Here is a 15,546-nt window from a genome sequence, read left to right as displayed (position 1 = left end):
TATCTGTTTCTAATCACCAAAGCTGATCTAATGAAATTTAAAACAGCATTACAGGTATTTGGAGTTGACCGAGATAATAAAAGGTCATAAGCTTCTTTATAGTAACACGTTCCAAATGATACCAGTAATGGTTTGATGAAGATGTTTCTTGGAACCTTATACAAAGTACAGAAAAGAAGAAGGTGGAGAGTATTTTGCGAAACCCTATTATTACAAGGACAACAGGGTAATTTCTCCCACCAACCCCCCTGCTTTGGAAATGCAAATAAAAAATGTAAAGTGCCAAGGCGTAATCTTGTGAGATAAAAACGCCATTGCGTGTTCATAATATATGACAAATAGAACGGGCGCACTAGTCTTCCTCGTACACGTAGTACCCGATCATTTGTCTTTAAGGAACCTAGATTAACACTATAGGCATTTTTAATAATTTCCTTAGCATCCTTACTAAGCATTTCAGGATTTGTATTCATATTACCCAAACCTATTTTATAAAAAGTCTCTCTAACATATCGTAGCCACGGGATTTGGGTGTAGTGGTCAAGTTTGAGGCAATCTTGAATGATATCTTTTGTTAATTTCAATTCTTCAGAACGCCAAACTTTAGACCATAATGTTAGAGGTGCAACGTGAATGATATCACTTATAAACTCAATTCCAACTTCTCCGTGGCAAAATGTGTTAGATGTGCCCAATGGTACGGATAATAAACGTTTTAGAAACTTATTTTCCATAATTTGTATTTTTTCACAGCTTTGTGATCCCCAAACCCCTGCACCATAAGTCAAGGCAGAAACACACTTAGCTTTATATAACGATGTAATTTCAGCTACACGTCGCTGGCCTAATTTGCTGGCGAAACGGAAGATAGCTTCAGTTGACTGTGTAACCTTCTGAACCCGGGCTGTCAACAAAGGTTCCCAATTCAGTTTTTTGTTAAAAAGGTTACCCAGATAACAGAAGTTATCCACTTTCTCAATAGTAGCATTCCTAACAAGATATTTCCGTATTTTAACATTTTTTTGACCACAAGTCATGGCAAAAGATTTAGTAAAATTGACACCTAGGTCTAATTTACCCATAAACATGTCAAAAGCATTCAGACAAATCTGCATGCTGTTAGGGGTAAGTGCCATTAAAACAGTGTCATCTGCATAAGACAACATTGGGATTCTTTTACCATTTATCTTTGGAAAGTCAGCAGTCGTTTCTAAGCCATTCGTATAGACCAAAAATAAAAAAGGTGCTAAAATACATCCTTGTCGGACACCTTCGGTGGATAATATAGGTCTTGTTTTCTCTCCTCCACGGCCATATCTAATTCTAACCATTGTAGCAGTATGTAACCTGCGAAGCAGGGTGACCAGAGGCTCCTCAAAACCCATAGAATCCATCATACACCATAATTTGTCCCTGCACACTGTGTCGAAGGCACTGGACAAGTCCATGAATGCCAAGTGTATAGAACCATTCTTGGCACCCATGTACTTGCCCATAATCAATGCCAGATTCAGGCACTGCTCACTAGTTCCTTTCCCCTTCCTAAAACCATATTGGGATTCTACAATAACCCCCGACGACTCTGCCCATGTTTCCAGCCGTGCCAATATCACCCTACCCATCAACTTACATGATGAGTCTATTAGTGATATTGGCCTATAACCGCGTGGATCATGCTTATCACCCTTTTTAAAAATTGGGACCAAAACGGCCTCTTTCCAGGAGGACGGAATAGGCCCGAGTATTAATGCCTTAAAAACATTCAAGAGTAGTGGAGACCAAACCTCCCGATTATGTTTAAAAAGATCTAAGGGTACTGAGTCAGGGCCAGGGGCCTTTAAGGACGCCCCCTTAGTCAAAGCTAGCTCTACTTCTGAGAGCATTAGTGATTCGCTAAGCTTCTTGGCTGATTCCATATTAATATTACAGGGATCATCCTCCTCCAAGGTGGCAGTCTGTAATATCTCTTTGGGGTTAAAGATTTTATTGTAATGAGTTACCCAGGTTTCCTCTGGTAAATGAACTCGAATGGTATTTTCTTCCACTGATTTTAAAAATGGCCTATTTATTACTTCCCAAAAAAGTCTGTTGTCCCTTAAATCGACTGCCTTATCCAGGTCTTCCCATGCTTTGGTTCTCAGTTCATTTTTTCTTTTTCTGATTGCCTGCCTATATTGTTTCCTAGCCAGTATGACAGTTTCTATCTCTTGGATTTTGGCGCAATGCTTTAGTTAAAGTTGTTTGAGCAGAAGAGCATTCAGCATTGAACCATTTAGGCCCCTGGTGTTGATTCTTCCCCCTTAGTCAGTCACTGAACCATTTTTTTTAAAAACGCAAACTATCCATCTTCACCTGCTGGTTCAGACCGATGTCACCAGGAGTGAAGAACGGGAATGTTCACATATGCCATGGAATATTTGTATAGTACTTGCATTTGTATAGCACATACTCCTTCTGAAGAGGGGTTGAAGCATCGTTATGGCGAGCTATTCCGGGACCCAGGGTTAGTGGTTAATGTAGTAGTATTTTGGATTAGTGGTTTTAGCCTTGAATTCCCAAATAAACTCTTCCAGCTTTCTAACACAGTATAAATATAGAATTTCTTGGGCAGAGGGTAGAGGTTCTTGCTTTAATCGGTGCATCTGTGCCACAGCTTCCAATTTATCCACCCCTATGGCCCTGATCTTCGGCTGCCTACCGCCTCCCTTCGGATTACCTAATCACCCCACTAAGAACACTGGGAACTTGTCTCGAGTAATTGTAAATGTAACCTGTAAATATATGGTCTTGCCATGAGTCACTGTGAATGTAATCTGTAAATACGTGCCCTCTTTCTCGTATGTATCCTGCCCCCCTCCTACGCGATCCTTTCCATGTTGATGCTAAGCCTGTCTATGCAATGCTATGTTTTCTTGTAAAGCGCTCTGATACCCTAACCTAACTGGTCAAGTTCGCGCTCTATAAAACTCAGAAATAAATAAATAATCTGCGAAAGTCGGCAGACCTCGGACAGTTTAGAAAGTAACTTTAAGCATGGCTATTTACCACATAATTGGACCGCTAAATTTTTAGTACCAGGACACCATTTAGGGAATCATGCGCTTTGAAATAAATTTAATAACAATAGTCTATTACCCCAGTATCTAGAGATGGGGTCAGAAGAGGTTAGACACTCTGTTAAGAAATGTTACAAGAAAAAGCAGTTAGGAAAATGTTCATTTGTGTGTTATCTGCAAAGCTGCAAGTCGATCCACACCTTTAGTAACTATCATTGTCTGATTTGTTTCTGTCGTCTGACTTCCAGTTTCTCCAGCAATCAAAAAAAACTCTTGAGAAACAGGCCACAGCTGCACATTTTTATTGTTGGTGTTTTAGTGCTGAAGAAAAAAACAATCTTAATTGAGGGGATCCTTCCTGCCTCATAACCAACCTACCCATTCTTCCCGTCACTGGACATGTGGCTGAAAATATCAAAATTAACTACAATAGTTCCCTCTGGTGTCTACCACCCTGAGATTGCTGCTTTGCTGTAAGACCTTTTTGTTCGGTTTCCCTGTGTGGAAATCACAAAAGGCAGAAGATCCAAATATTGTCTGGTTCTCGGCTGTGACCAAGGATTGATCTTGTGTTCCAATTACTCTGGCTGGATACTCTTGCTGGAGAATCGTTCTTATGTGTAAGTATTTTTTCCTTCTTTAGCTCTTGAAGACATATGGGCACCTCCTGCACTGAGTTCTCCAGGGAAGGATGATCCTATTCGTACGTCGGAAGGGGCCTGACGTACCAAAGGCACTGGAGCCCGTAGGCGCCATAACGTTTCCTTCTGAGGAAAGCAGTAGTAGCACTTTTGAATTTGGGCTTCATCAGGACGTCCATGGATCACTTTCAGCTCAATGAGTAGCTTGATAGGATCCAGTTCAATAAATTGTTCAATCGCTTCCAGCTCAATGAGTAGTTTGATTGCTTCTGGCTCGATGAGGAGTTCAGTCACTTCCAGCTCGATGAATAATATGATCGCTTACAACTCGATGAGCAGTTCAATCGCTTCCAGCTCAATGAGTAGTTTGATTGCTTCTAGCTCAATGAGTAGTTCAGTCACTTCCAGCTTGATGAGTAATATGATCGCTTGCAGCTCGATGAGTAGGTCAATCGCTTCCAGCTCGATGAGTAGTTCAATCGCTTGCAACTCGATGAGTAATATGATTGCTCCCAACTCGATGAGTAGTTCAATCGCTTGCAGCTCGATGAGTAATATGATCGCTTCCAGCTCAATGAGTAGTTTGATTGCTTCTAGCTCAATGAGTAGTTCAATCGCTTCCAGCTCGATGAGTAGTTCAGTCACTTCCAGCTTGATGAGTAATATCGCTTCCAACTCGATGAGTAGTTCAATTGCTTGCAGCTTGATGAGTAATATGATTGCTTCCAACTCGAGTAGTTCAATGGCTTGCAACTCGATGAGTAATATGATTGCTTCCAACTCCATGAATAGTTCAATCGCTTGCAGCTCGATGAGTAATATGATCGCTTCTACCTTGATGAGTGGTATGTGCTTCCCAGCCCTTGACCGTGATGTCTGAAAAGTTCATTCATTCTCCGCATGCTGCAGCAGAGGCATTTCTCACCAGCAGCTTCACATCTGATCCACTCCAAGAATGACCCCAAGTAAGAACCAGAGGGGCAACTTGTCGGCACATCGTGGACAAGTACTGTATGCATTCACACCAGTTTCCAAACCAGGCAAAGAGCCACCATCTCATGGGGGGGTCTGCTGGTGCCATTGAAATCTAGAATTATGGCGTAAATACACCTCCTCATGTAGTCTTTTTGTTCACCGGCTTGTTCTAAAACTGCAGTCCGGTTATTATGCTTTTTATCCTTCCTTTTTCTTAACTGTTGTGAGATGTGCGCTTCCTTCGCTATGTTGAGTGCATAGATGTTGACGACTGTGGGAGAGCATGCTAAGGACATGGAAGGATCTTTAATCTACTGGAGTCTCTCTGGCTAAAGTGCCTTTGCTGAAATGTGCGTTTTAGCTGTCCATGTTCTCTACGTTCAGGGGATGCTTACACTGCGAGTCCCTGTGGTATACCTGACCTGTGGAAGGGAAGCTTGTACATCTGTTAACCCTGGTGTGCCTGTTTTTGTGTCAGAAGCTTGGAGTGCTTCTTCCAATACTGAACCTGATGTGTGTTAGTGAAGCTTGCACTGCTACTTCAGTACTGAACTTGGTCTGCTTAGAGAAAGCTTAAACTTCTGCTCCTCAAGCTGTTCCTGTACTCTCTGAGGGGGAATCTTGTCTTTCATATATGCCTCTTACATATGTAATGTGTAAAGAAGGTTTCCCTGAAGAGGGTCTCTGAGTGAAGCTTGTGTCTACATTGTCTGGTGTGTTCGGGAGCTAAATGGAGCAATCTCCATGGCGATGAGTATGAGAAGCGCCAAACTCAGGAAGATATTCACATTGCATAGAAGCATTCCTGCCCAACAGGTTGCTTTCTCTTACCTCTGCTTGTTCCAGGTGTTTAAGTTGTGGGGTGTGCCTGCAGGATTCCACAGTTTTCTAAAACGCTTTCTTTTCCTCCTCAGCCTGATGTGCGAGAAGCGTATCTTTGAGTTGGTCACAGCCGCGCGTCACCCCTTCCTGGTGCACATATTTGGCTGTTTCCAGACCCCGAGTCACACCTGCTTTCTGATGGAGTACACTCCAGGAGGCGACCTGCTGATACACATCAACTCGGACGTGTTCCAAGAGCAATCTGCCAGGTGAGTGTGGGTCTCATGTTGGGGTGTGCATAGCGGGGTTCTCGCTTCCATAGTGTGCAAACATTAATGTCTAGAGTGAAGGAACCCTTGGATGCACAGACTGCCCATAACCTGAGAGTGCAGAGGTCTCTACAGAGCAGAGTCTGTCTGCAGACACCCTGGAGCTCAGAGCCTCAGCCTGTCTTGGGGAAATGAGGAGTCGCCCAACAGATTGTGGCAAGCCTTGGCATAGATCTGCGTGTGGATTGTTGGCGCGTGAGCGAGTTCTTAGTATCAGTCAGTATAGACTGGAAGAGAGTGAGTGAGGCTTCTGATAAATTCTGGATTGGTCCATTATCAGGATTGTTTGGCTAGTGAATTCACTTCTGTAGAGGTTCCAACACTGTTGATCATGAAGCCCTGTCCCAGCACCAGCAAGTGGTGACCAGTGGGATTAATGTTCCTATTGGATGATATCTGACCAACCGGATGCTGCAGCGCAGTCTTGTTCGTGTACTGCACCCCAATAAAAGAAAGCTGCGCTGTCCGCCTAACGCCCTCCATGGTTCTAGTTCTATCCAGGTACTTTTTAACTTATCGCTATCCATCCCCTCCATGGTAGGGTGTGCAGGGTTCAAAGGTCATGCTGATTGCACTCAGATGTGTGGTATGAACAGGAGCACTGGGGATCGGTGCCTTGTCCAAGCTATCGAGAAAGAGATGGGCCGAAATGTGCGGCTTCTAAATGCAAACAAGTCCAGCTTATACTGATCAGTGGAGTGGAGTGGAGTGGAGTGGAGTGGGGTGGGGTGGGGTGGAGTGGGGTGGGGTGGGGTGGGGTGGGGTGGAGTGGGGTGGGGTGGAGTGGGGTGGAGTGGGGTGGAGTGGGGTGGAGTGGGGTGGAGTGGAGTGGAGTGGGGTGGAGTGGAGTGGGGTGGGGTGGAGTGGGGTGGAGTGGGGTGGAGTGGGGTGGGGTGGGGTGGGGTGGAGTGGAGTGGAGTGGGGTGGAGTGGAGTGGGGTGGAGTGGGGTGGGGTGGAGTGGGGTGGAGTGGGGTGGGGTGGAGTGGGGTGGGGTGGAGTGGGGTGGGGTGGAGTGGGGTGGGGTGGAGTGGGGTGGGGTGGGGTGGGGTGGGGTGGGGTGGAGTGGGGTGGAGTGGGGTGGAGTGGGGTGGAGTGGGGTGGGGTGGAGTGGGGTGGGGTGGGGTGGAGTGGGGTGGGGTGGGGTGGAGTGGAGTGGGGTGGAGTGGGGTGGGGTGGGGTGGGGTGGGGTGGGGTGGGGTGGAGTGGGGTGGAGTGGGGTGGGGTGGGGTGGAGTGGAGTGGGGTGGGGTGGAGTGGGGTGGAGTGGGGTGGGGTGGGGTGGGGTGGGGTGGGGTGGGGTGGAGTGGGGTGGGGTGGGGTGGAGTGGGGTGGAGTGGGGTGGAGTGGGGTGGGGTGGGGTGGAGTGGGGTGGAGTGGGGTGGAGTGGGGTGGGGTGGGGTGGAGTGGGGTGGGGTGGGGTGGAGTGGAGTGGGGTGGGGTGGAGTGGAGTGGGGTGGGGTGGAGTGGAGTGGGGTGGAGTGGGGTGGAGTGGGGTGGAGTGGGGTGGAGTGGGGTGGAGTGGAGTGGGGTGGGGTGGAGTGGGGTGGAGTGGGGTGGAGTGGAGTGGGGTGGGGTGGAGTGGAGTGGGGTGGAGTGGGGTGGGGTGGAGTGGGGTGGGGTGGAGTGGGGTGGGGTGGGGTGGGGTGGAGTGGGGTGGAGTGGAGTGGGGTGGAGTGGGGTGGAGTGGGGTGGGGTGGAGTGGAGTGGAGTGGGGTGGAGTGGGGTGGGGTGGAGTGGGGTGGAGTGGAGTGGAGTGGAGTGGGGTGGGGTGGGGTGGAGTGGGGTGGAGTGGAGTGGGGTGGAGTGGAGTGGGGTGGGGTGGGGCTCGTGGGGTGGAGTGGGGTGGAGTGGAGTGGAGTGGGGTGGAGTGGGGTGGAGTGGAGTGGGGTGGAGTGGAGTGGGGTGGGGTGGAGTGGAGTGGAGTGGGGTGGGGTGGGGTGGAGTGGGGTGGGGTGGAGTGGGGTGGAGTGGAGTGGAGTGGAGTGGAGTGGGGTGGAGTGGAGTGGGGTGGAGTGGGGTGGAGTGGGGTGGAGTGGGGTGGAGTGGGGTGGGGTGGGGTGGGGTGGGGTGGGGTGGGGTGGGGTGGGGTGGGGTGGAGTGGGGTGGGGTGGGGTGGGGTGGGGTGGCTCACTGGTTAGAGGTGGCAGACCTGTAAGCAGAGAACGGCCCGGGACCAGGTTTCAATTCCCGACGCGGCAGGGTCGTGGACCAGGGTCAGCGGACTCGATAATTCTCTCCTCGGTGCCCACTCTAACCAGGGAACACACTCGGTAACTCTGGGCATTAAGCTTGCCTCATCTCTACAACGGCCCGCCACAGACGCCGGGGATGCCTGGTTTCACCCTGGAGATACCCAGAAAGGGACCATCTCACAGGGAAAACCAGGACGGGTTCCCCAGCGGTCTACAGCGCCAGGACACTCGGGTAGAGTAACAGTGCGCTTTACAAGAATCCCACATTATTCATTACTGATCGGATCCCATCCGGTCTGTCTTCCACCATCAGATAAACAATGAACAGTTAAAGTGTTGACGATAACCTGAGTGTTCTGTGCCCTGGTCTGTTACATTTTTACATCAATGGTGGTCACTTCTTTCAAAGAAAAGGCATTGTTTTGGCGCTCTTCACACCAGTAGACCGTGTTATTTAGAGGATGGGTGGAGGATCCCTATACATGATTACTTGAGCTTCTTTTCCTGTGGTGCAGGTAGGGCATTGGGGTGGGACAGAATGGGTGCAAACTCTGGTAAAGTAAGTTACAATCGTAGTTATTTCCTGAATGTCTGATTTCAACACGATAACCCCCATGGGTTGTGGGCATTTGATTGTATCGCTTTATTCGCTTTGGGGGTCTTAAACATTTTGCTCAGATGGGGTTTCTTTCTGAAATTGTGTTTTGGTCCATACAATGCCGAGAGGAGGCTGTGTTCTTTGATCTGGTGCTGCCTAGTACGGTTCATCAGCAGCTAGGCCCAGAACACGGCAGGAGTGTAGGATTGAGACCTCCTGTGGTGCGGTCAGAAGCTGGATGCCAACAGGCATTGACCTCGAGGCACCGCCTGCGTTTGGTTGTGTTTTCACATGTTGGTGATGAGTCTTCCTTGCTTTTCCCAGGTTCTACTCAGCGTGTGTTGTTCTAGGCCTCCAGTTTCTACATGAAAAGGACATTATTTACAGGTAAGGGATCCATGTGCCCCGTGTACGGTTTGAGTTCTGAGGGAGCAGCTGGGGCACACGTCTGCTTGTTCTGTTTGTCCGCTTGGTGCCTCTCCAGTTTGTTAATGTCTGCCAAAGGAAGCAGCACTAAGAATGTGTCCCCTGACTTCAGGAATGACCCTCTGTTCTGCCCAAAGGGGCTCGCACTCTAGTGCCAGCTGTGAGTGTGCCTCTAGGTCACCATTTCTATAATTCAAGTGCACCACATACCATTTTATGTAAGTCTTAACAAGCCCCGTTTCCCAGGTATTCTAGGGTTAGTAGAATCGTTTTCTAGAGCGGCTTCCAGTGGGAAGTGTGTTTCACGAGTGTTGTGAAATGGAGACGGGCAAGGGCCCAGAATGGATCTCTTTTACTATAGGAATAACTGACTTTGCCTACAGCCCCCTCCCAGTGTGTGTGTATGTATGTACCTATGTATGTAAGTATGTCTGACAGATATGACCTCCATATCGTCCAACAGTACTTATGCCCTTTTGTTTGTTTCCAACCAACCCTATTTTCTGCCCATATCGCAGCAGCTTTCAGAGGAGAATCTATTCATCTCACTTCAGGAGGCGCTGGCTCTTCAGTCCAAAGCGGCCATTGAGACGGAGCCAACCTCAGGAATGGGGACGAGTTGTTACTCCCACCATTTCCTTGTGCCGAAGAAGGATCCTATTTAAGATCTTCCCCTGCCGAATGGCTTCCTGCTGAAGGACAAGTTCAGAATGCTGACCTGGGCCCGAGTTCTGTCTTGCAGAACGCATCCTTTAATGTACTCACATGCAGTCCCACAGACATTCCCTCTGGTACAAGGTCAGCTAGGAGCATTTTCAGTTTACCATGCTACCATTCGACCTTACCAGCCCCCCTCGGGTGTTCACAAAAGTGATGGCAGCGGTCGCTGCTCCGCTTTGGAGGTTGTTGATACCAGTGTTCCCCTACCTCAACGAGTGGCTGTTAAAGGCTGGCTCGCCTCAGTCAGCCGTAGACCAAATCTAGGTGACAAGGAACCTTGTAGTATTGTTTAGATTCGCGATCAACAAGACAATGTCAGGCTGAACTCATCCACAGAGGCTTCTGTTTATCGGGGGTTTTCTGGGCACTGTGCAGTTCAGGGCCTTTCTTCCATTGCAGAGAGCCCACGACATTTGGACTAGGATCCTGATGTTTCTGCTTCAGTCCTGGATCTCAGCGAGAGCAGCTCTGGAGTTCTTCGTCTGCTGTCCCCATGCATCCTGTGTGTCTGCTTTGCTAAGTATCATATGTGGGTCTGCAGTGGGATCAGCACCAAGGGAACTTGGCAAATATCGTACAGGTGTCGGAGGAGGCTGCTCTAGATTTGTAGGGGTGACTTGTGCGACCACATCCTGGCCAGTGACAGACCCTTCTCCCTTCCCCACCCAGAGCTGACGGTGGTGACTGGTGCATCACTGCTGGGTTGGGGGGGCCATCTGGGAGCGGTGGATGTCAGTCCTCTGATCTCCAGCGGAAAGGCAGTTCCATACAACTCTGATCCACCTGGCGTTGGACGCCCTGCTGCTGTCTATGGAGGGAAGGCTGGTGCAGGTTCTCCCAGACAAGACTGATGTGATACTGCAATAAACAGGAGGGCCCGGGGTTCTGGGCCCTGTGCCAAGAGGCTCTGCATTGCTCTGGGAGCTGGAGCATCAGGGCATTTCCCTGACCGTGAACTGCCCGGTGGGATGCTTGCTGCCAGGCGTCCGCCTACGGAGTACATTTACTCAGAGCGCTGGGGCAGATTGGTGGCCTGGTGCGAGTCCCAAAACGGACCCTTTGCAAGTCAAACTGTCAGATGTTTTATAGTTTGTTTTGTCTCTCGTCCACCAAGGTCTTGCAGAGGGCGCTATTAAATGTTATTTATCTGCCTTTTTGCAACCATCCTTGTTTAAATCGGTTGTTGTCGTATAGTTAAACATTTGACACATGTTCCCTCCCAAACCATTTGTAAAGCCACAGTGAGGTCTGTTCCCGACGTTCCTCATGTGCACCCCTTCGCCAATTCACAGCTGCTCTCTGCGGCTTCTGTCTTCCTCACTGTCACAACTTCAGCTTATCACATGTGTGAGCTCCAGGCTCTCTCGGTGCAACCGCCCTACACCACTTTCTTTCTGGACAAATTAGTGTTGAGGACCAGGGTGACCTTTCTGCCAAAAGTTGTGACTCCTTTTCAGCTTGGGCAGTCCATCACTTTGCCAATGTTCTTTGCTCCACCTCAACCCGCAAAAAGGGAGAACAGACTCCATCGGCAGGACCCCCGAGTGCGTTGAGCTTTTACATTGGTCACACCAAAGACCATTGGGTGGATAGTCTGTTTTTTGTAGAAGTTTTGGGGCAGAGAAAAGTACGGCAGTGCAGGAAAGCATTCTGTCAAGGTGGATAGTCCTTTGTTTGAAGATCTGCTCCGCGATGGCTGAGAAGCTGCCTCCAGAGGACTGAGGTCCCGTTCCACCAAGGCGAAGGCAGCCACTGCTACATTGACTGTTCTTGACATCTTCCCATCCGCAACATGCGCATCAGTGCACGTTCACAAAACACTACTGCCTTGACAGCCAGGTCTGACAGGAAGGGCATTTTGTCCATTCAGTCCTGCAGGACTTCTTTGTGCTAGGCCCACCACACAGCTCCTCCACCTTGGGAGGTGCTGCTTTGTATCCATTTTAAAACTGAGGAATCTGCAGTTAGAAGTATCCATCAGAAGAACAAGTAATTTACCTTTGGTAGCTCTTATGGATGTTCTGCATAACCACAGATTCCTAACTGCCTTCCCACCTCCTTCTGTGAAGGGGCCTCTTTTTACCCACTGAAAAGGTTCCAAATTAAAGATCGGCACACGGGTACGATCGGCACACGGGTACGATCGGCACATGGGTACGATCGGCACACGGGTACGATCGGCACACAAGTACTGATGTTAGGCACACTGGGATGGCTCTTATATGTAGCTGTGCTCTCGCTTCCGTGGTGGAGCAAAGTCAATGTGGAGCTGCTCAGCGCTGCCTAGCAACGTGCGGTAACACTGCTGTGAAAACGTCCAGACCCAGCGTGGCTTCTGGGGGATAGTCTAAGGGTGAGGAATCTGCTGCTAGATAAAGTATCCCCACAAAGGATGTCATGGAAGGTGAGGAACGTGTTCATCTGCTTCCTACCCCACTCTTAGTGTGAGTAATAAAAAGCTCTGCATGTACCCAACTCCATCTGTGAACAAGAAAGAGCTCTACCTCCACGATGCTCGCTCTTGAACGATGAAGGGTGGAGCATGTCCCACTTTCACAGTGTGAGAGATGAAATGGCCCTGCTGCTCCCGCTCTTTGGGTGAAGGATGAGGAGCTATGCCTGCCCATCTCCATGAGAAGGATCAATAGCTATGCCTGCCCCCCCTCCCCAGACTGAACAGGTGAGAATTCTACATGTACCCCACTCAGTGAGTGAACATTGAAGAGCTCTGTGTGCCCCCCCTTCCAGTGTGAATGATGAAGAGCTCTGCGCGTACCCTGCTCCCTGTGTGTGATGAGTTCCCCATGCACCCCACGCTGCGGTGTTTTGCATGCTCCCACTCCTAGTGGGAAGGACAGACCCTTCTTGACCCGCCTTCTCTCTCCTAGGGATCTCAAGATGGACAATCTTCTCATGGACGCAGAAGGCTTTGTGAAGATCGCAGATTTTGGGCTGTGTAAAGAAGGTGCGCATGACTATGGGCTCAGGGTGATGCCTCGGTGAGGTGGGTGGGTGGGTCGGTAATTGGGTTTTGGGGTGTAGTGTGGAGATCAGGGATTGGTTGTGGACTCTGTAAGGTTGGTCTCTGCTTGCAGAATGTGGTTGGTTTGGACTTTGCATGAATGCTTTTGTCTGTGGAGGAACCCAGGAGGTCTGGATACAATGGTTGTTGTGAGGATAGTTTGTCTATATGTGTTGGTTGGGGTGAGCAGTGCTGGGGGTGTTATGGGCTCTGTAAAGGTTGTCTGCGTGCAGGAGGGGCAGGACGTGGGAGATTCATCCATTCTTCAGGCCTTTAACTCTGCAACTCTCTCCATCAGGAATGGGTTTTGGGGATCATACCAGCACGTTCTGCGGTACCCCGGAATTCCTGGCGCCAGAAGTCTTGACAGACACTTCCTACACGCGCGCTGTGGATTGGTGGGGCCTCGGTGTGCTGATCTACGAGATGATGGTCGGCGAGGTGAGCATGCACCCAACCCTTCAGACTACCAAGTGTTCCAGCTCTGAGGTCTTTTGGACAGCATTGGGGAGGCTGGTTGGGCCCATAAGCTGCATTCGAAGAGGCTGGCTTTGACTTTAGGCTAAATAAGGACTGTATCGCAAACCGGTTATGATACTTTAGACATTAGGTAGGCCAGGGTCACGGTGCCTTTAGGCTGGCAGTGCCACAAGGCTGCGTTGTTCTTTTTGCATTTGTCACCCCGAGTGGGACGGGTATGCCCAGACGGGGGTCCCGTGCTCTCCATGCCACTGGAGTCAAGCTATCCTGGCTGAAGACGGCTGATAGCCAGAGACCAGTCCTAGGATGCTTGTTTCCAGTCCCGGGAGGGCCTGGCCTGGCAGTTCGGGCTGGACTGTTCCCATGAGGAGCAGGGTCAAGACTTATTTGCATATGGCCATGTCTGAACTGGGGTGGCTTGGTGAGCAAAATATTTATTTATTTATTTATTTATTTTATTTGCGGTTTTTATAGAGCGCAACACTCATCCCGAGGGATATCACGGCGCTAGTACCAGATAGCAAATATTAATGGCGGATGCTAAGAAGCTAGAATTTGGGGAAGAGGTGGGTTTTCAGTTTTTTCCGAAACTGGAGATAGTTTGTGGTATGTCTCAGGTCGGTGGGGAGCTCATTCCACCTTTTTGCTGCCAAGAAGGAAAAGGAGCGACCACCTGTTCTAACTTTATAGATGCGTTTCATCTTGGCCAGAGCAGATTGAGAAGAACGTAAGTTCCTGGTGGGAACATAAAATTCAATCTTACCTTGAAGAATTGTGGGGCCGGTTTTATGTAGAGCTCTATGGGCATGGCTAAGCAATTTAAAGGCGGCCCTCTGACGCAAAATAACGATGGATTAAACCCAGATCTGTGACTGGGGGTGAATGTTTTGCCATTGTGCAACATTCCATCCATCATCTTGTGTGTTTTGCTGTTCACCCTATGTGGGAAGGGCATTACCGTACTTCGATACTTGATTCAGTGGCTATTAAGCAATTTCAACGTCCTGATTCCTAGTCTCCAAGCGTATAACAAGCATCTGGACAAGGTAAAGATGAAACACTCTCTGCTGTCACTTTTTAAAATTCTAATATTGTCTTCAACGTGCTGTGCTTGGAAAAGACTAATGGTGCAATTAGACTGTATCTGTGACATGCGGGTTGTGCCTTTAGGCTGTGTCTGACACAAACTGAGATGCCTTTTGCCTGCAGCTGTGGAAAGCATCAGCTTCCTGTGCACTCTTGCTCAGCGTCCCGTGCACCCTCGCTCCGCATCCAGTGTGCTCTTGCTCAGCGTCCCGTGTGCTCTTGCTCAGTGTCCCGTGTGCTCTTGCTCAGCCTCCCGCGTGCTCTTGCTCAGCCTCCCGCGTGCTCTTGCTCAGCATCCCGCGTGCTCTTGCTCAGCATCCCGCGTGCTCTTGCTCAGCATCCCGCGTGCTCTTGCTCAGCATCCCGCGTGCTCTTGCTCAGCGTCCCGCGTGCTCTTGCTCACCGTCCCGCGTGCTCTTGCTCACCGTCCCGCGCGCTCTTGCTCACCGTCCCGCGCGCTCTTGCTCACCGTCCCGCGCGCTCTTGCTCCGCGTCCCGCGCGCCCTCGCTCCGCGTCCCGCGCGCCCTCGCTCAGCGTCCCGCGCGCTCTCGCTCAGCGTCCCGCGTGCCCTCGCTCAGCGTCCCACGTGCCCTCGCTCAGCGTCCCGCGTGCCCGCGCTCAGCGTCCCGCGTGCCCACCCTTGCTCAGCGTCCCCCGCCCTCACTCAGCGCGCCCGCCCTCGCTCAGCGCGCCCGCCCTCGCTCAGCGTCCCGCCCTCGCTCAGCGTCCCGCCCTCGCTCAGCGTCCCGCCCTCGCTCAGCGTCCCGTGTGCTCTTGCTCAGCATCCCGCGTGCTCTTGCTCAGCATCCCGCGTGCTCTTGCTCAGCATCCCGCGTGCTCTTGCTCAGCATCCCGCGTGCTCTTGCTCAGCATCCCACGTGCTCTTGCTCAGCATCCCGCATGCTCTTGCTCAGCATCCCGCATGCTCTTGCACAGCGTCCCCCTCGCTCAGCGCCCCGGGCGCCCTCGCTCAGCGCCCCGCGCGCCCTCGCTCAGCGTCCCGCGCGCCCTCGCTCAGCGTCCCGCGCGCTCTTGCTCAGCATCCCGCGTGCTCTTGCTCAGCATCCCGCGTGCTCTTGCTCAGCATCCCGCATGCTCTTGCTCAGCGTCCCGCGCGCTCTTGCACAGCGTCCCCCTCGCTCAGCGCCCCGCGCGCCCTCGCTCAGCGTCCCACCCTCGCTCAGCGTCCCGCCCTCGC

General features: G+C 50.7%; 1 protein-coding gene across 1 annotated transcript in view; it reads left to right on the top strand.

The window, feature by feature from the left end:
- Positions 1-15,546, top strand: part of PKN3 (protein kinase N3) — a 335,392-nt gene that overhangs the window by 282,133 nt on the left and 37,713 nt on the right. Inside the window, exons 16-19 of the mRNA XM_078646592.1 lie at positions 5,587-5,763; positions 8,938-9,000; positions 12,648-12,724; positions 13,080-13,222. Coding sequence (XP_078502718.1) covers positions 5,587-5,763; positions 8,938-9,000; positions 12,648-12,724; positions 13,080-13,222 — 460 coding nt within the window. The remainder of the gene's footprint in view (positions 1-5,586; positions 5,764-8,937; positions 9,001-12,647; positions 12,725-13,079; positions 13,223-15,546) is intronic.

This window comes from Lissotriton helveticus, chromosome 5_2, assembly GCF_964261635.1.
Source record: "Lissotriton helveticus chromosome 5_2, aLisHel1.1, whole genome shotgun sequence".
In the NCBI taxonomy this organism is placed as follows: Eukaryota; Metazoa; Chordata; class Amphibia; order Caudata; family Salamandridae; genus Lissotriton; species Lissotriton helveticus.
This window is presented reverse-complemented; position numbering and strand designations above follow the sequence as displayed.